Below are 19,078 nucleotides of genomic sequence, written 5' to 3' on the forward strand. Positions count from 1 at the left end.
TGTTGCACTATTGGGCCAACCCATCGAGTATCTGAAATTAGCCCATCACATTTTAAATGGTTCAATTCAGTCTCGCTTTGTTTAGTGCAGACTAATTCTTGATGTCGGACATGGTTTGGAGAGGAATTCTTGGATTTGATTTTGGGATAGTGCAGGCGCCATTAGGGCCGGATATTTCGGGCCCGGAACTTGTTGCTAATTCGGGTTGCCTCGGTTTCCTTCGGGACCCCGATTGTGTATGTCTTTTCGTCTCAGCATAGAGTTTCCAGTGTTCGTTTAATAAAAAGATGGTCTCTTTCCAGCTTGAAATTTCTGCTCCTAATTATCAGTAAATTTAATGATGGTTAAATGTTCTTGACTGGTGGGTTATTAGTTTGATTTACATAAAGGCAGGAACCACTCCAGATTATCGTAGGAAGACTAGAACCTTGAGTGAATATATACTTGTGATATTCAGCATCGAATTACTTGTGATTTCCTCTGATGGGTTATGATTATCATCCGGTTAGATATTATTAGTTTCTTTGTCTAAAATTTGATTTGAATAAAAGGAGGCACCAGATCATTTGACACAGCTCATTTGGAAGACTAGAATAGTGACAAATAAACCATTTGGGGTGGGCGAGGTTCTAGCATTTCCTCATGAGGAAAACAAAACATAAGAGCCATACTGGATGAAAAGGTCGCAGTTTTACAGGTTTACTGGGGTGAATGTTCGCAAGATCTTGTACTTCGGGCTCATCAAGCTGGGGTGAAGATTGTACCGCAAGTAAGTTATTTTAAATAGCCTTTCTTTAATCGTCAACTATCAATTTATCGGTGTTCCTTGGTTTTACCTCGTGGCTATGCCCAGCACCTGGATCCATGGCTGCGCATCTTGATCTCAGTTCAAAATGTTGTTTTGTATCCATTTGAGCTTGTTGGGGTTTCTGTGGATAGGCTTTCTTGTCTGAGTCACGTTTTGTCACTTAGATTCTAATGTACATATGCTGATCTCAGTTGAATATGTTATTTCACACTTTAACAGTCTGAATCAGTGGTGATTATAACTGGATTCTAAAAATTCTTTTCGAGATTTTGCCCTTGTTTGCTATTATTGTCAAGGTTGCAAGCTTTGAAGAAGCAAAGAAAGTTGTTGACATTGGTGTGTAGATGGAATAATACTTGTTCAAGGAGTGGAAGTTGGAGGGCATATCATTGGTCGGGTACTAGAGCGTTTTTTTCTCGTTATGTATGTAATCTAAAGATTTCGTTACTATTTTCAACCATTTAATATGATTCTGTTAGAAGATTTGAAACATTCATCCGCTTGATTCCATCTGCAACTCACATCTTAGGAAGCTGTGACGATGTAAACTTTGCCTTGTCAACGTAGAAATGGCATCAGTTTATGAAGTTAAGAACTTGCAGTATGGTTTCCTATTGTCGGATAGACCCATATATAAAATTCACGGGCTATGGGAGTTGTCAGGGGTTATCTTATATACATCGGGGAGGGAGGGGCATGAGTAGAATTTGAATTTTTTTCCCGGATAGGAGTGATAGCCCGTCTGTTCTATCGATTCCTCTCATATTGCTTCCTGGTGTTCTCCCACAAGATGAGCATGCATTGTGGACATATCTATATATATGTGTTAAAAGTTTGCGGATGAAAAGTTTTTGTCATTTTACTATAAAAAACGTATGTGGATGCAAAGTTTGTGGCATGAACTAATTTATTCAGATCGTCATTCTTGATTACTTATCAATGTTTCATTGCATTTCTAATTATCACCTACTTATGACAGGAACACATCGGGAAGGCTTAATCACTTTGCTACCAAGAGTAGTCGATCTTGTTCGTGATCGTGATACTCCTGTAGTTGCTGGTGGATGGATAGTGGACGAGCGTGTTTAGGTTGCAGCTACGGCCCTTCGAGCTCAGAGTGTTGTATTAGGAACCAGGTTTGACGATGCACTTCCTTTCAAATTTATCAAGAAAATTAATCGGGAATGTCACACTACAACAAAAACACGAAAAAAATCCGTTGTCGTAGGTTATTTAAAATTGTTGTAATTGACAGTGTTGTTGAATGTTCGTTACTTAAAACCGTTGTCGTAGCTCTAATTAGCGGCGGTTTTTGAGATTAGCGACTGTTTAAGTAACGACGTTTTTGTTCGCTAATTAGCGACTATTTAGATTAACACCGTCACTAATGTGACATAATCCGTCGCTGATTTTTTAAGTAAAATAAAAAAATTACTTTTATAATTTAATAAATCTAATCAAAAAAACTTTTAATCTTTCTAAGCTAATAAAATTCATAATCTTAATTACCACTTAGAAATTTAAAAAAATTACCCTAAATCGAAACTAAAATCGTACAAGATAGGAAAATGTATTGTAGAAGTGGAAGATGTGGAGGAAAATAGACCGAAAATGCGAGTATTTATAGACAATTAAAATCGTCGCTATTACTAATAGCGACGGTTAACCAAAAATTGTCGCTATTAGTGACGGTTAACAGAAAATCGTCGCCAAAAACCGTCATTATTTTAAAAATTGCGACGGTTTTAATACAAATGTAGTAGATTTTAAAATAATATTTTTTCATGGATGATCCAAATAAGAGATACGTCTCACAAAATATGACCCGTGAGACCGTATCAGACAAGTTTTTGCGCAATGGAAAGGAGCTCAAATCTCTTATCAACAAGCAATTTGCTGTGGTCTAACGTCTTCTTTGGTTGTTCGCCGTGTGTTTTAATTTCATGTATCGGTCATTTTGTCATATAAAACTGCGTATGAAAAATTGTTACGTATAAATTACTTAAAATATATAGCATTCTTAAATATCAAAATTTGAATGTGTTCTTCTATCGTTAAAGTAATAGATGTTCGAAATGAATAAAACACGTCAACAAATTAAGACACGCATATCAATATTAGGATTTTTTCCCCCGATTTCTCAAATATTTATTTCATTTAATTATTTATATACCAAATTAATTTTTAGTATTTAAAATCTCAAAAAAAAATATAATAATACTTATTCATAGTATAATGAGGGAAAAAACATCACAAAAGTGTAGGTGAAGGAAAAATTACACGGACAAAAATAGACTTTATTTTAAAAAAAAGATTTTATTTTATATTAAATTTAATATATCCACGTGCCAAAAATAGTTAGTCATATTTATAAGATTCCATGTGTCAAATGGGTAATAATTTGCAAATTATTGATGTCATTGTTACTCCTAGACGTACAACTTGACTACCCAATAATATGTTGACGTACTATTGACCAAATAAATCACATAAAGAAAGCTTTTTTCCTTAAAGTTATTCGGATTAAATCATGTTTCCACAAAAATAAAACATGTAAATAATATAAATAAATTATTATTGCTCTAAAAAGACTTATTTTATTAAAAGAGATCCTCCCGGAAATATCCAAAACATGTGTTGGTCAAATGAAGTAGAACTTCAAGAGTCAATCTTCCAAAATTGCGGTAGCCACATTATTTTATCTGTCGTATAGAATATTATTATATATTACAACAAAAGTAAAAGATCGAACCTAATAAAATCAAAATTCTTAAATCTTCGACGGCAATTTCCCACCGCCATCGCTTCATCACGACAGTTGTTTTACTTTCATCGACTCTTAGATAAATTAGTGTCCAAATTGGATTTGTATCTTTTTTTGAAATTCTGACAAGTTCAAACACATCACACCACCAACTCATATTTAAATTCAGACAAACAAAATCGTAGTTATTATTTACACAACCTCATTTGAAAAAACATTTGTCGTTTATAAGTTTCAAAAGTTTACCGAATAGACACGGTACATGCGTCTAGCACCAGTATAAATAAGAAATGCCTCCACCATCAATCTCAAATGCTTAGAAAGAATGGGTTCAATGGTGGGAGATGAAAGCAGAGGCCATGCCGTGTGCATACCCTACCCAGCACAGGGACACATCAACCCCATGCTCAAGTTGGCCAAGCTCCTCTATCACAAAGGCTTCCGTATCACCTTCGTCAACACGGAGTACAACCACCGACGCCTCCTTAAATCAGGAGGCCCCGCCGCGCTGGACGGCCTGCCGGGATTCAAGTTCGCTACTATCCCAGACGGTCTCCCGCATTCCGACGCTGAGTCCATTCAGGACATCCCGTCCTTGTGTGTGTCCACCTCAACTACTTGTCTGGAACCCTTCTGCAACCTGCTTTCGGAGCTCAACAGAGAAGGGCAGCCGGTGAGTGTTATAGTCTCCGACGGGGTTATGAGCTTCACCATGAAGGCGGCGGAGAGGTTCGGGTTGCCGGAGGTGATGTTGTGGACCACTAGTGCTTGTGGTTTGTTAGCGTATTCTCAGTATCCGCAACTCGTGGAGAAAGGATATGTACCCTTCAAAGGTAATTTGCAGTTTATCAAAGATTTGAACTTTATATATTTTCGGTTACTAAATTACTCATGTGCGTTCGATTTCCAGATGTGGAGCAACTAACTAACGGCTACATGGAAACAGTAATCGACTGGTTTCCGGCGGCAGAAAACTTCCGATTGAGAGACTTCCCCTCCTTCATCAGAACAACCGATCCAAAAGACATCATGCTTAATTTCTTATTCCAAGAACTTCAAGCCATCCCAAAAGCCAAAGCAGTGATCTTAAACACGTTCGAAGCCTTCGAAGCAAACGTTCTCACAGCACTCCGCCGCATGTACAGACCAAATATATACTCCATCGGCCCTTTACATCTGATGATGAATCACATTCACGACGAAAGACTAAATACCATGAGCTCAAGTTTATGGAAAGAAGACTTGAACGGCATCAAATGGCTGGATTCCAAAGAACCCGAATCGGTAGTTTACATAAATTTCGGAAGCACAACAGTAATGACAGCTGAACAACTGAGCGAATTCGCATGGGGGCTCGCGAATAGCAAGAAGCCGTTTCTGTGGGTTATCCGCCCGGATATAATCGCAGGAGACACCGCCATTCTGCCGCCTGAGTTCACCACGGAGACAGAAGATAGAAGCTTGGTAATCAGCTGGTGCCCCCAAGAGAAGGTGTTGAAACACCCCTCAATCGGGGGGTTTTTGACCCACAGTGGCTGGAATTCCACCATCGAAAGCGTTTCGTACGGGGTGCCCATGATCTGCTGGCCATTTTTCGCCGAGCAGCAAACAAACTGCAGGTACAGCTGCGAGGAATGGGGGATAGGGATGGAGATCGATAACAAGGTGAAGAGAGATGAAGTGGAGCGGCTAGTGAGAGAGCTGGTGGGCGGTGAGAAGGGGAGGAAGATGAAGGAGAAAGCGTTGGATTGGAAGAGAAAAGCAGAGGAGGCAACCGCACCGGAAGGCTCTTCTTATTTGAATTTGGACAAGTTGATTAAAGAAGCGCTTTCGCCGTAACTTGTGTAGGGAGCTTAAAATCGTGTTTTTGCACTCTGCAAAGATGATGTAGAGAATAAATAAATTATATGAAATTAATAGAATAATCACAGAGATTATATGTAATGATTTATTTTAATTAATTTTCAAGCCTTTTTTTGTATCGTGCATGTGTGATGATTTGAAATTATAATAAAACATGTATTTAAAATGTTCAAGCCTTTGTGTACACCTTTTATTTTTCTCCCAATTGACATTATCTAGGATTTTGTTCATACTCTAAAGCTAAACCAAATTACGTGTTTGGATCGGTTTTAAAATCAATTAAAACATTAAAAAACTTGTTCGTTTCAAGTTTTTGATATAAATAAATAGAGTAGGTCTGTTGTGAGACGGTCTCACGAATCTTTATCTGTGAGACGGGTCAATCCTATCGATATTCACAATAAAAAGTAATATTCTTAGCATAAAAATTAATATTTTTTCATGGATGACCCAAATAAGAAATCCGTCTCATAAAATACGACTCGTGAGATAGTCTCAAACAAGTTTTTGCCAAATAAATTAAAAAATTTATGCTTGTATATATAAATATTTTATTTATATAGAGAGAGTCACATGATATGATTGGAGAACGCCATGTGAGTAGGGATATAATCGAGTCGAGCCGAGCCGAACTCTTGAATGTTTGAGCTTTGTCGTTTATAATTGAGTCGAGCTCGAGCTTTATTTAACGAATATATACATGGCTCACAAGCTTATTCAAGCCTTTATCGAGCTTAAACAAGCTTAATAAATATTAATTATACATTTAAATTTTTATTAAATTAATTAAAAAATAAATTATATATTTAAAGAAAAATATATTATTCTTATTAAAATTTGTAAATTTATTATAATAAATAAATTTAATAGATTTTTCTATATATTTCATAAATAATATGCAAAATCAATAAATCAAATATCAAAACTATCATTTTTTCATCTAAAAGATTACTTATTAACTTACCAACGAACATGTTCACGAGCTAACGAGCCGAATACTGTAAAGCTTGAGTTTGATTTGTTTATCTTAACGAGCCTCATTAAACGAGCTCAAACGAGCTTTTATCGAATCGAACTTCGAATAGCTCACAAACGGTTTGGTTCGTTTACATCCCTACATGTGAGGCAATTAAATCCTGACATTCATAAATAAACAAAATTTAATATTTTATTGGATTTTTATAAATGAAATTATAATATTTTATTTAGTCATAAATAAATATTATGAATATCAAACGTCCTAATATATATATATATATATATATATATATATATATATATATATTTAAAAAAATTAATGACCGAAACTTTAGGAATTTGATGTATAGAATTTTGCACCAAAATTTTCAGTGCATTGCTATATATAGATATCTCGTCGTCACCGTCATAATAAAAATCTTGAAAGTAATATATTTGACAATTCATAAACGAAAATTGAAAGTACTATCTTATCTTATCAATTAAATTCGTAAACTCAAAACGTAAATAAAATGGGTGGATAAGTGGTCTCCATCTCGGATCGCTTTCCTCGCCAGTCTTTCTCAACGTCAATTGACAAATTGTTCTGTACGCAACAAGTAATCTCTATATATAGAGGAGAGGAGGAATTTTGTGAGATGATCTCACGAATTTTTATACGTGAGACGGGTCAACTCTACCGATATTCACAATAAAAAGTCACAATTTTTCATGGATGACCCAAATAAGATATATGTCTCACAAAATACGACCCGTGATATCGTCTCACATAAGTTTTTGCCCTATTTATATTACAAAATTTAAGTTCATAATTGGATTGCTAATTTAGGAGATGGAAAAATTGGAGGACGAAATAATGGTTATGCGACAAGAGATATTCCTGATGAATTTTTTATCAAAGATTGCAATGATTTTATTGCAGCAATAATTGAGAGCATGTATCCGTCTTTAGACAATAATATCAACAATACTGCATATTTTCAACAAAGAGCTATTTTGGCAACAACACTTGATGCCGTTCAGTCCATAAATGAATACACGATATCTATAACCATTCAGATTGAATGTTGTATTTAAGTTCTGATACGATGTGTCACTCAGATAGAAATGTTGATCTACTGAATGATGTGCATACTCCTGAATTCTTAAATGGAATAAAATGTTCTGGAGTACCCAATCACGAGTTAAATTTGAATGTTGGAACTTCGGTTTGTTGATGCGGAACATAAATCATTCTCTTGGATCATGCAATGGTAGATTGATCGTGATAATGCTCGGAAACCATGTTTTGGAAGGAAAAATTCTTACTGGAAGTAATGCATGTCATAAAGTGATTATTCCAAGAATGTCATTGACGCCTTCTGATCTAAAGCTTTCTTTTAAATTCCAACGAAGAGAGTATCATTTGATTTATCATGTGCAATTACAATCAACAAAAATCAGGGGCAATTATTGTCTCATGTAGAAATTTTTTGAAGAACCCTGCTTTTAGTCGTGGTCAGTTGTACATTGTTGTATTCAGAGTTACGAATCCTAATGGTCTAAAAATTTTGATATGTGATAGTAATAGCAACGCGAAAAATTCAATGACAAATGTTGTATTTGAGGAATTTTTTTCAAAATTTGTAATTTGTTTTTGTTTTCATATTATATGATCTATAATCCATTTAGTTTATTTATATTTTAATTTAAATTATTTATTGAAATTAAAACCACATTAAAAGTTTGTATCTTGTTTATCATTTTATTTTGTTACAGTTAATGTTTTGTACATAGTACATAAATTTATATGTGAATATAGGGATGTCAATGGGTCCGGGTTTTACCCAGACTCGCAATGGACCCGCGCGGATGGGGCGGGTTTGGGCATACTAAATGGGTCATAGGGCGGGTCTGGGGTCCAACTTTTCAGACTCATCCGAGTATGGGACGGGTCATGGGTCCTATAATACCCGTCTCATACCCGTCCCATATATGTGAATATAAATACTTTGGGATTTTAGTTTTATTAATTTTCATTTTTTTAGTAGCCCGCCTCAACCATAACAGTCTTAGCAATTCCTATGTCAACTGTTGCATTTGAATCTGCTTTTAGCAATTGTGGAAGAATAGTTGGTCTTCATCTTAGTAGACTTAATTCAACGACTTTGGAGGCATTGATGTGCTCACGAAGATTGTCGTGGGGTGAGGTGAAAGATAAATAAATCACGGTTTTATTTTAATTTTTTTATTGTATTTTCATTTTAATTTTTTTATTGTATTTTTTCTCTTTAAATTACATTTTTTACAGTTTGAAATGTAATTACATTTTTATTTTTTCAATGTACTTTCTCTCTTTAATTTTGTAGTTAATTCTTCTAATAGTTTACCAACTTGTCCTATCATTCTTGATGAAGAGGAAGATGATCCCGAAGAATGTGTCTGAAATATTGCCTACTCGCTGATTTTATATTGATTTGTTTAAGTTATGTTATGACTTATTTTTGGGGATGTCAAGATTTTTTTGGAGAGCTAGTAACTCTTTTTTTATGTAATTCTTTAAGTCGTGAAAATACTTTGTTTGTTATTATTAAGTGTGGTCGAATACATGACTTAATTTTCCACAATGTTGTATTTAAAGATTTATCTGTTTCATAATTAAGCTATGTGAGAAGAAAGGTTACTTTTTTTATTTTAAAAAAATTCGGGTCTTCCATGTCTACCCGGCCCCGTTTCGTATTCGAGGTGGGCCGGGTCCGAAGAATATTTAACTGGGGTGGGGTGGGTAATGGGTCAAAGTTTTTTTCATGGGGACGGGTCTTGGGTTTAGCCATACCCGCCCCATTGACATCTCTATGTGAATGCAATATAATTGATAAACACATCATGTCATTCATTGTCTAATACAAGCATGATATTAATTTTCAGCCAAAATATAAAAAAAACTTTTTTATTCAGTATTTTATTATTACGATCTATATGTATATGGAAAATAAACATTTCAGTTTGATAAAAAGTCACAGAAAATAAACAAATTATCATACATATTAATTTTAATAATCTATCAAATAAAATAATTTTCCACATCGCACGGGTGAAAACTAGTTTATATAAAAATACCAAGTCTAGTATTGTACGAATAGTGCTAAACCCCTTTTCAAACGTGCTTTTCAAGTTTGCTGAAGAATTAACCCAAGAAATAAGGATTAATGAAAGAGTCTATGCACTTAAAAAAATGTTCCCAAAAAATTCAAAAATAAACTTTTATCATCTTTATCCGATAATCCATCTCGAATTCATAACCCTTGTGAAAATATCAATAAAATATAACTTAATTAAATAATTAATATTTAGCATGTAAATAAAATCATGATGAATATTTAAATTTTTGAATTGTGGGCCAATAAAGATTTGAATAGGTTTATTTCGAGCGCTTTCACGAATCTTTATATGTCTCACAAAATACGACATGTGAGACCGTCTCACACAAGTTTTTGTCTAAAAATTTTGAAAGAAAAAATGAGAAGGCTAACAAAGGGTTCGCTCGACCCTACCCCTGCGGGCACTGCCTGCAGGGGTCGATCCAACGGCTCGGATTTTTTCGAGCCAATTTTTTTTTTTTTTACAGGGAGGTGGGCCCGGATCACTCATGTGGAGTGATCCGGACCGTTCATTGTATATAACCTTTTGTTTGATACTAAAAAAGACTTAATTAAATGAACCAATTAATTAAATTCTTAATTTCGCCGTTACTCTATTTTTTAAAAAAAATATTTATTAACCCATTTCATCTTTTACTTTTTACATTCTTTATTATTATAATAGAATCAATCGAAACACACTTGTAAATGGGCAAAATGGGAGTCTTCCTTCAATACGTAAAACTTGTCATCTTTTGTTCATTGCTCGTTGCAGGTTTGTTTGTATTAACATCATATTTTATATAAAAGTTTATTTTTTGGGTAAGAATCTGTATAAGCGCATATATATGTTTTAATATAATATATAATTATAGGTTTGAAATAAAAAATCTAATAATATCCGAGTAATTTTTGTTTTATTGTGAATTGATGTATTATTTGGTTGGATATGACAAAATAATTGTTCGATAGGTTTGTAATTTTGAAGAAAGTTTTATAGAAATTGAATTTTTTTTTAATTTTTGATGTGATACTGATATAGAGTCCGCATAAAAAAAAATTGATTTATAAGTTCGTAGATCTCTTGTAAGACGGTCTCACGGATCTTTATTCGTGAGACGGGTCAACTCTACCGATATTCACAATAAAAGTAATATTTTTAGCATAAAAAGTAATAATTTTTCATGGATGACCCAAATAAAATATCTGTCTCACAAATATGATCCGTAAGACCGTCTTACACAAGTTTTTGCCAATAAAGACAAAAACTTGTGTGAGATTGTCTTACAAAAGCAAAAACTTGTGTGAGACGGTCTCACGGATCGTATTTTAAAAGACAAATATCTTATTTGGATCATCCATAAAAAATTATTATTTTTTATTGTAAATATCCGTAAGATTGAACTGTCTCACAGATAAAAATTCGTGCGCTCCAAAGACATCAATTCCTTGTGAGAAACTAAATTTAAATTTTCCATTTTTTCCATTTCTAATGGCGAAATTTGCTCATGATCCCATTTCATACATATAATCCCCCTCGATTCAGGCTCAGTGTCAGCGGATTGGGAATACGATTACACTGCCAGCATCGATGTAAGAATTCCCGATTCGAAATTGAAATCAAGAACCGCTAAAACAGTAAACACGGTGGATTTTTTTTTTTTTTTGGGTTTTTCAGTGCTTGAAGGAACCATTGAGTCCTCAATATGGAGGAGGGTTTGTCGAGAATCCGAAGATGGATTTCGGAATGCAGGGGTGGAACGTGTCCGGAGAGGGGACGAAGGTGGAAATCATGCAAACCGAGTCGGGGAATGATTACTTGGTGGCGTCCAATAGACATGATCCTCGTGATAGTTTCTCGCAGACTTTTGAGCTCAAGAAAGATGTTCTCTACTCTTTTAGTGGTGATTTTTTTTTTTGGAAAATTTTGTTTTAATTTGATTCATTAGTTCAATTGGTGTTCATAGTTTTTATTTTTTTTTCGTCGAATAAGTTACAGCCTGGATACAAATTAGTAAAGGAAGAGAGAAGGTTGCGGCTTTTATGAAAGTCTCAGATCAAGAAAGTGTAGTTGTGGGATCAGTTCTAGCTCGAGCCGGGTGCTGGTCTATGCTGAAGGGAGGGTTCCAAGTTTATCAAGATTATAATGCAGAGCTTTATTTTCTGGTATGCATGATTGGAATTCGAATTTCGCGCTTTGAATGATGATGTTTTTTAATTTTATGTTGGACTCTTTCCCCATTTAGTTTGGCGATTTTTGTGTTTAAACAGAGCAACAATACGCGTGTTGAATTATGGGTAGACAATGTTTCTTTAAAAGATTTTTCCAGGAAACAGTGGAGAGATCATCAGCGTAAAAGCATCGACAGGGTGGGTAATTTAATGAGTTTGATGTGAAAAAGCCTTCATGGTTTTCTGTTCTTTTTATTGTTCCACCTGTTTGATAAAATGCTACTCTATGTGCAGAATCGGAAGAGGGAACTCAGAATCAGTGTTACCAACGAGGAAGGTGAAAAGCTTGTAGGTGCACACGTCACCTTAAACCAAATCAAGCCTCATTTTCTGCTAGGTGCATCCACAACCGAGGCTATTATTGACAACAAAGCTTATCAGAAATGGTTTATTCGCCGTTTCACCGTAACGTCATTCAACAACGAGCTCAAATGGTACTATACGGAAAAAGAAAACGGGAAAGAAAACTACACGGTCCCAGATGCCATGATTTCTTTCTTTAGGAAACACGAAATTCCTATTCGTGGGCATACCATTCTCTGGGATAAGCCAATGATGAACAGCCCATGGATTCACGAGCTTTCTCCACGACAACTCCTCAATGCAGCTGTTCATCGGATGGGATCTGTTATGTCTAGATATGCTGGCAAACTAGCATCATGGGATGTAATAAATGAGAATATTCACTTCTCGTTTTATGAAGATAAGATGAGGCCGAACGCGTCGGCTATGTTTTTCAAGCTCGCTCAGGCGTTGGATCCAGGGACTATGATGTACCTAAACGAGTATGCTACGCTTGAATATCCTTTGGATATGGAGGTCAGTCCATCCATGTATGTGGAAATGCTTAGAAGCATTAGATCCTTCCCCGGAAATGAGAACATGGTGGTGGGGCTGGGACAGCAAGGTCATTTTACATATGACAGATTAAACATATCTTATGTACGTGCTGCCTTGGACGTGCTTGGTGCCACCAAAATGCCAATATGGCTCACAGAACTCGACACCGAAAGAGGCCCTGATCAGGTGACTCCTGATCTTAACCTACATTGATTTCATTCATATTTCTTCCAAAAAGAACTTGAAACCTGAATATGTATGTAGCTAATAACAAACAAAACAAGGATCAAAGTGGTTCTTTCTGATAATTTCCAGTTGCTAACTTGATTATAGATCATGGAGTTGGAAGAGGTCCTACGGGAGGTCTTCTCACATCCAGCTGTTGAAGGTATTGTTCTGTGGGCAGGATGGAAACCTACAGGGTGTAACAAAACTTGCTTAGAAGACAAGAATTTCAACAAGTTGGCAAAAGGGTGCGCTCGTATGTGCTTCACCGACAACAACTTCAAGAACTTCCCATTAGGCGATATGGTCGATAGATTGATTAGAGAATGGAGAACTACAAATATGAAGGGGGCAACAAACAAGAAAGGAGTTTATCAGCCTCTGGTGTTTCATGGAGACTATACTTTGACGTTCACCCATCCTTGTAGCGATCGGAACGTGACGCGGCTAGTGAACGTGACTAAGGATAGTTGGGAGCCGTTGGAGATTCAGGTTGTTCTTTGATGAGAGTATACGTGTAGTAGTGTTTTATACATTCCTCAGAGAAACGTTAGATTTTGAAGTCGAGATTCGTCACTTAAATAAATTCTTGTTTATTTTATTATTTTGTGAATCAGTTAAATACAAAATTCTTAAAATTACAATATGTTTTAGGAAATATTTATATCTTGAAAGTCATATAAGAGTGAATCTAAAAGCTTCTAATACTAATATAAAGAAAAAAATGGATCATAAAAGAATCACAACGGGGTGGTGGCGCAGTTGGCTAGCGCGTAGGTCTCATAGCTTCTGAGTTATCCTGAGGTCGAGAGTTCGAGCCTCTCTCACCCCATTAAAATTTTTCCCATTAATAATTAATAATAATAATTTATTTATTTTCATAATAATAATTGACTTCCAGAACACATAATAATTATTTATCATTCTGATAAGAATTCATTTTGTAAAATTTTACATATAAATTTTTTTGTGGCTTGACCTTTTTAACTTTTATGAGAGTATGTCTCTTGTGAGACAGGTCAATCATACCGATATTCACAATAAAAGATAATATTTTTTCATGGATGACCCAAATAAGAGATCCGTCTTACAAAATATGACCCGTGAGATCGTCTCACACAAGTTTTTGTCTTTTTATGAATGATTACGAAGCAGTTGATAATTAATTTTGGTTACCTCTTTATTGAATCAGAAATTGCATATATGGATAAACTAATCAAAACTTGAAAAATCTAGAGGGACGAAATAATATATTTGGGTATATTTAATTTAATAAAATTAAAATTAAAATTCAGACACGTCAAATTTTCCTATTGTTACCATACAAATATTCAATGTTTTTTTAATCTTAAATTTTAAAATAAAAACGTTTATGTTCTTTTTATAACTATGATAACACATATAAACTTGCAAATTAAATCCAAAAATATGAATTTCAAGTTTCCTCTTTTTTTTTTTTGTTAACCGACGGTTATAACATAAATATTACTATATTTATTAATAATAAAGAGATCAGAAGTCAGCAGTAACCGACCTTAGCTCAGTTGGTAGAGCGGAGGACTGTAGTTGTCAATGCAATCCTTAGGTCGCTGGTTCGTATCCGGCAGGTCGGAATTTCTGTTTTTTAATTTTTTGTTTGGGCTTTAAAAAAAGCCCATTAAAATGAAGCCCACGCAGTGTTAGATCCAACACTTGCCGAATTTTCACAATATTATTTATTATTATTAATTTTTTTTGGAGAGTTGCGGAGGGATTGTTAGTTGTCACGATTGATCTCGAATCCTAAATATCACTTCAAATTCAGGATCTTGGTGTCGGATGAGCTATAAATGATCGGAATTTTCTTAAATTTTTTTGCGACAAACACGTGAGTAATAATATAAGCATGTATATAACAGACATGCCGCATATGTTCAAATACATTTGGGTTGGTTTATTTCCATATAAATTGTGGAACATAAAAATACATGCGGACTTCTCCAACATTATAAAGCAAAATATATGTGAAGATTAATTTTCTGATTCAAAGAAATTCTCAATAACACTGCATTGCTCACATCTTCTTGCATAAGCAAATTAAAAAGCACATAATATTTAATAAAACAAACAATCGGGATTAGGGATAACAATAGGACGAGACGGAGGCGAGTTTGCCATCTCCATCTCCATCCCCGAATTTCATCATCATCCTCATACCTGTCTCGATCCCCGCCTTTTTGAGTTCGGAGAATTCCCAAACCCGAAACTTCGGAGATCAACTTTCAATCCCCGCCTCCATCCTCGTTTCAAAAATATTAATATGACAAAACAATGACAAATAAAATTTTCTCAAACCAAAACTTAAGATTATCTATTATTAAATATTAATATTAATATTAATATTATTATTATTATTATTAATATTTTAAAAAATAATAATATTATTATATTATTAATACTAATGTTACTATTATTTTACTATTGATATTATTTTCGGAACGGATTCAAGACGAAGATAGTAATCTCATACTCGTCCCAATTATATCGAGGATTTATTTTAAATACCCGAACCCAAACCCGAAAAAATCGAGGATATCCGTCCCCGTTTCGGGTTTTTCCCATTGAGCTCCAATCCCGTAGAGAAAATTGTAATCCCTGATCGAGATCTCATCCTATTTAGATTATGACAGAAAATACACCCAAATTTCATATTCTTCAAGCAAATTACAGATAAATAATGTTGAAATCTACACAGAGGAGTGAAACAACATCACAACTACTTTATTACAAAGGTCGATCAAACAGCTTCACAATCCAACGACACACTGAAGCAAAGAATGGCTTGAACCAAGCATAATAATACGAGCGTTTACGTCAAATCGTTAAGCAGACAAGACTTGACAGTGCTGTCGGCAGTATTTTTCGAATTCGATGCCTAAAAGGGTTGGTTTCTGGCATTTGAAACACCTGTAGCCTACCATCTTGCATCTCCAGTAACTATAATTATGTACAAAAGACTCCATTTAGAAGCGTACGACAATGCATGAGATATCATCTTTACTCTCTCTGTTCAATGCTTCTGTGGCTAATTGCTTGGCTGCCTTCTGTGGATCCTTGATCTTTTTTGCTACATCTACAGCTTCTTGATTCGACATCACCTGGAAATGGATTGAATATGAGTCTTAGGATTGATAAATCTAAAGTTTGGAAGAGGATAATAGACTCCAGGGGTGGAGGATAAGACCTTCCACAAGCCATCGCTGGCAAGAATAAGGAGATCAGTTTCATTATCAATATCAGCATTGGTGACATCTGGATCGGATCGTAGGTGCAATTTTATGTTCTTGTCTCCAAACGCACAAGAAACTGCTAACTGACCGTCCACTCTAGCAACATCTCCTGTTACAAAATGTTATCAGTACAAGTTTCGTGACTATATCTACGGTGACAGCATCCAACTTTCAAGACAATCCACACCAGTGACATGGAGCATAAAGAAATGGAACACGCCCAACAAGATCTGTAAAATTCTGCTGAAACCCAATAATAAATTTTCTTCACAAGGAAATTTAAATTTCGGGGAAACCAGAAAATAGTAGTTCTACATGTACTCGTTGAAATAAGAAATTTAGGTAGGAAAATCGAAGGTTTGGAGAACTGACGGAAAAGAAAATTTTCAAATCAAGATTTGCTTTCCAATATCCTCCTTTCCCCTTCTTTCCACTCCGCTAACACGATGGAGAAATAGATAACCAGCCAACAAAAAAGAAATGTATAATATAAACCATTTCTTCTTTCAAGTCGTAGGTAACCAGTAGTACCAGGTATGTTAGAGACAAATCCGCCTCTGTTCTCAATGTCGTCCCTCTCTGTGTTCGGCTCGTGATCAATACTCATCTGTATAGCTTGTCCCCTCCTGGAAAGCACTGCTCGTGAATCTCCAACATTGGCCACCCAAAGCCGTCTGCAGTCGATAAGAATCGCATTGACCGCAGTGGACCCACCTCTACCCAGCTCGGGATTGTGTGAGAGAATCGCCTGATCCGTTCTCTCGTATGCTTTTGCTACAGACCTGCTAGGGTCAACTCAAAACTCCTCCTGGAATCATTCAAGAATGTGGAAGTACAACCATTAACCGCGTCTTATACAGCCGGATAAGTTGATGAGAACCAACTATTTAAGACATCAGTATAGATACAACAGTTGGAAACCGAATGCAAGGTCCACAGAATAGGCACCTCTCAAACTAAGAATGTCACACGCCCACCGGGCAAGCTCAACTCGAGCATGGCTGAATCAAGCTTTTTTAAAATCGAGTTTTCAGCAAAGTCAAGCCCAAGTAATACTTATTTCTATGGATGGCAACACCAATCACTCCATAAATTATTCAAACAAGGAACTAACCTGCTTTAAAATATTGGGAAACAAATGCTTCTGTAAGTATGCTGGCACACTATCTCCCAGATGGCCATCATAAATAGCAAATAAACCGAGCTCACGACCTTGAAACTGTACAAATTTAGCCACATGGTAATCCTCCATGGGATGATTTGCCTTCCCTTTTACTAAACAGAACCCATACTTCGCATGCCCGACGTTGCTTCTTCCCTTGCCCGAGCCATATTTAGAACCCTGTTGAATAGAGAAAAAAGAACCGATTCAAATTTTTTTACAGAAATGAGAGAAAATCATTCATTCTTCGGACTGAAATAACATAAAATATAATAGCTAAAGGGGATTAAAAAGAACAGAAAGAAAATGCAAGTTTAATCTAGAGAGTATGTCTCTTATGAGACGGTCTCACGAATCTTTAGCTGTGAGACGGTCAACTCTATCGATATTCATAATAAAAATAACACTCTAGCATAAAAAGTAAATAAGAGATCCGTCTCACAAAATACGACCCATGCACGAGTTTTTGCCTAATCTAGACGCATAGGAAAACAAATTACAAGTATGATCGAAGATTCCATAACAAACTAGTATCACCGAAAACAAGACACACATGATAGGAGGCAATCCCACAAAATTAAATCTTAAAATGCAAAATTAAGTAATTTCTCATCCGATTCCACATCATGCAAGCACCCAAAAGCCGATTATATGAATCTCAAAAGTACAAATGAAACATAATAAACCTTAAAAACAGACAGCAGAGAAAAAAGGCCTTACCTGTGAGTTGAAACAGCAGAAAATATCCATATCAAAGAACACCTCGACCTTCCCCTATCAAGACCAAATCTCTACCATGTAATGACACCGCAGAAAATCCACAACCTGCGAGATGTTTAAAGACATTTTGATCCATAACCAGACACACCCAAAATAAAGAGAAAAATAATAACAATCAAGAATCGACATATACCGTTCAGGAATCAAGAAAACAACATGGGAATTCCCAAACATAGATTCTACTCACCGATCCACCTCTCTCCAAACCAAGAAAACAAAGTACGTGGAAACTGAATAAATGAATCCAAGAATCACGCTAAACTATATCCTCCAAGAAAATCGTCCGATGAATACAATAAATAAATTTACACAAAGAAGCTCTTAAGAGAACTGAAAAATTCAAGAACAGAACTGGTAAAAGAAGTTTCAACGAAAAATGGGTCATAAATTAGCTGGTGTGAAAGCAAAAATGGCTGCCCAGCGGCCCCAGTTTCGGGCATTGGTCTCCCCCCACGTTGACTTTGTCCTATTCAGTTCTTGTTCTATATTAGCAAAACATGTGTTACAGTGTCACTGTTTTGAGTTTATTATTATTATTTTTGATATTATAATTTCAAGAAGAGAATTTGACTCATAGTTTTTTCAAATTCAAAGTTGAAAGGTTTGGCCTTTTTGTAGCCTGGTCCTACTTCAGAGCATTATGAAAATTTTCTTATAAATGATATGTAAATATGGTTATTTGCATAATTGTATCTTTCTTTTTGCTTTTTGGATATATATTTTATATATATATTTACTTTAAAAACAGGAGGCATAGCTCCTTTTGCTCATATATTAAAAAACTTAATTGAGATCCGCAATTAATTTGAGATTTCGACATTCACACGTAGAGTTTGGTTTCATTGTGGAAATATATTTTTCCCTGTTTACTTTTTTTTTTAAAGCTTATTTTTCCTATTTTCTAAAATGAAATCACGTACGTTGTCATATCAATCAAATCATGTCTTGTTTCCGTTCTATCTTTTTTTTTTCATTTTAACAATTTTCAACGTATCAATAGTTGATTTATAATTTCATAATATTTTAAAGTATTTTCTT

General features: G+C 35.1%; 2 protein-coding genes, 2 non-coding genes and 2 pseudogenes across 4 annotated transcripts; 5 read left to right on the top strand and 1 right to left on the bottom strand.

The window, feature by feature from the left end:
• The first annotated feature begins 55 nt into the window (after positions 1-55).
• LOC142531534 (uncharacterized) lies at positions 56-1,971 on the top strand (annotated as a pseudogene).
• A 1,898-nt stretch (positions 1,972-3,869) lies between these two features.
• LOC142531669 (7-deoxyloganetin glucosyltransferase-like) lies at positions 3,870-5,592 on the top strand. Its single transcript, XM_075637890.1, has 2 exons — positions 3,870-4,405; positions 4,483-5,592. Exons 1-2 carry the CDS (start codon positions 3,898-3,900, stop codon positions 5,409-5,411), a joined length of 1,437 nt encoding a protein of 478 aa, XP_075494005.1. The 5' UTR covers positions 3,870-3,897; the 3' UTR covers positions 5,412-5,592.
• Positions 5,593-10,240: 4,648 nt separating this feature from the next.
• LOC142530714 (endo-1,4-beta-xylanase 5-like) lies at positions 10,241-13,432 on the top strand. The gene is made up of 7 exons (XM_075636527.1): positions 10,241-10,307; positions 11,079-11,125; positions 11,211-11,436; positions 11,532-11,698; positions 11,804-11,902; positions 11,999-12,790; positions 12,938-13,432. The coding sequence occupies exons 1-7, from the start codon at positions 10,241-10,243 to the stop codon at positions 13,331-13,333; spliced, it is 1,794 nt and encodes a 597-aa protein (XP_075492642.1). The 3' UTR covers positions 13,334-13,432.
• A 144-nt stretch (positions 13,433-13,576) lies between these two features.
• Positions 13,577-13,661, top strand: TRNAM-CAU (transfer RNA methionine (anticodon CAU)). The gene is given in 2 exon segments: positions 13,577-13,614; positions 13,626-13,661. It is a non-coding gene; the product is annotated as a tRNA-Met (tRNA).
• A 697-nt stretch (positions 13,662-14,358) lies between these two features.
• On the top strand, positions 14,359-14,442 carry TRNAY-GUA (transfer RNA tyrosine (anticodon GUA)). The gene is given in 2 exon segments: positions 14,359-14,395; positions 14,407-14,442. It is a non-coding gene; the product is annotated as a tRNA-Tyr (tRNA).
• Positions 14,443-15,469: 1,027 nt separating this feature from the next.
• LOC142531226 (putative protein phosphatase 2C 10) lies at positions 15,470-18,531 on the bottom strand (annotated as a pseudogene).
• Between the last annotated feature and the right edge of the window lie 547 nt (positions 18,532-19,078).

Source organism: Primulina tabacum, chromosome 17 (assembly GCF_025594145.1).
Source record: "Primulina tabacum isolate GXHZ01 chromosome 17, ASM2559414v2, whole genome shotgun sequence".
NCBI lineage: Eukaryota > Viridiplantae > Streptophyta > Magnoliopsida > Lamiales > Gesneriaceae > Primulina > Primulina tabacum.

What these genes read in the sequence shown, in the direction of transcription:
- LOC142531669 (XM_075637890.1), top strand. Translation starts at nt 3,898, where the DNA reads ATGGGTTCAATGGTGGGAGATGAAAGCAGAGGCCATGCCGTGTGCATA. An exon ending in AGGATATGTACCCTTCAAAG is followed by an intron (nt 4,406 to 4,482) that starts GTAATTTGCAGT and finishes TTCGATTTCCAG; the next exon opens with ATGTGGAGCAACTAACTAAC.
- LOC142530714 (XM_075636527.1), top strand. Translation starts at nt 10,241, where the DNA reads ATGGGCAAAATGGGAGTCTTCCTTCAATACGTAAAACTTGTCATCTTT. An exon ending in ATGCAGAGCTTTATTTTCTG is followed by an intron (nt 11,699 to 11,803) that starts GTATGCATGATT and finishes GTGTTTAAACAG; the next exon opens with AGCAACAATACGCGTGTTGA. An exon ending in CCGAAAGAGGCCCTGATCAG is followed by an intron (nt 12,791 to 12,937) that starts GTGACTCCTGAT and finishes ACTTGATTATAG; the next exon opens with ATCATGGAGTTGGAAGAGGT.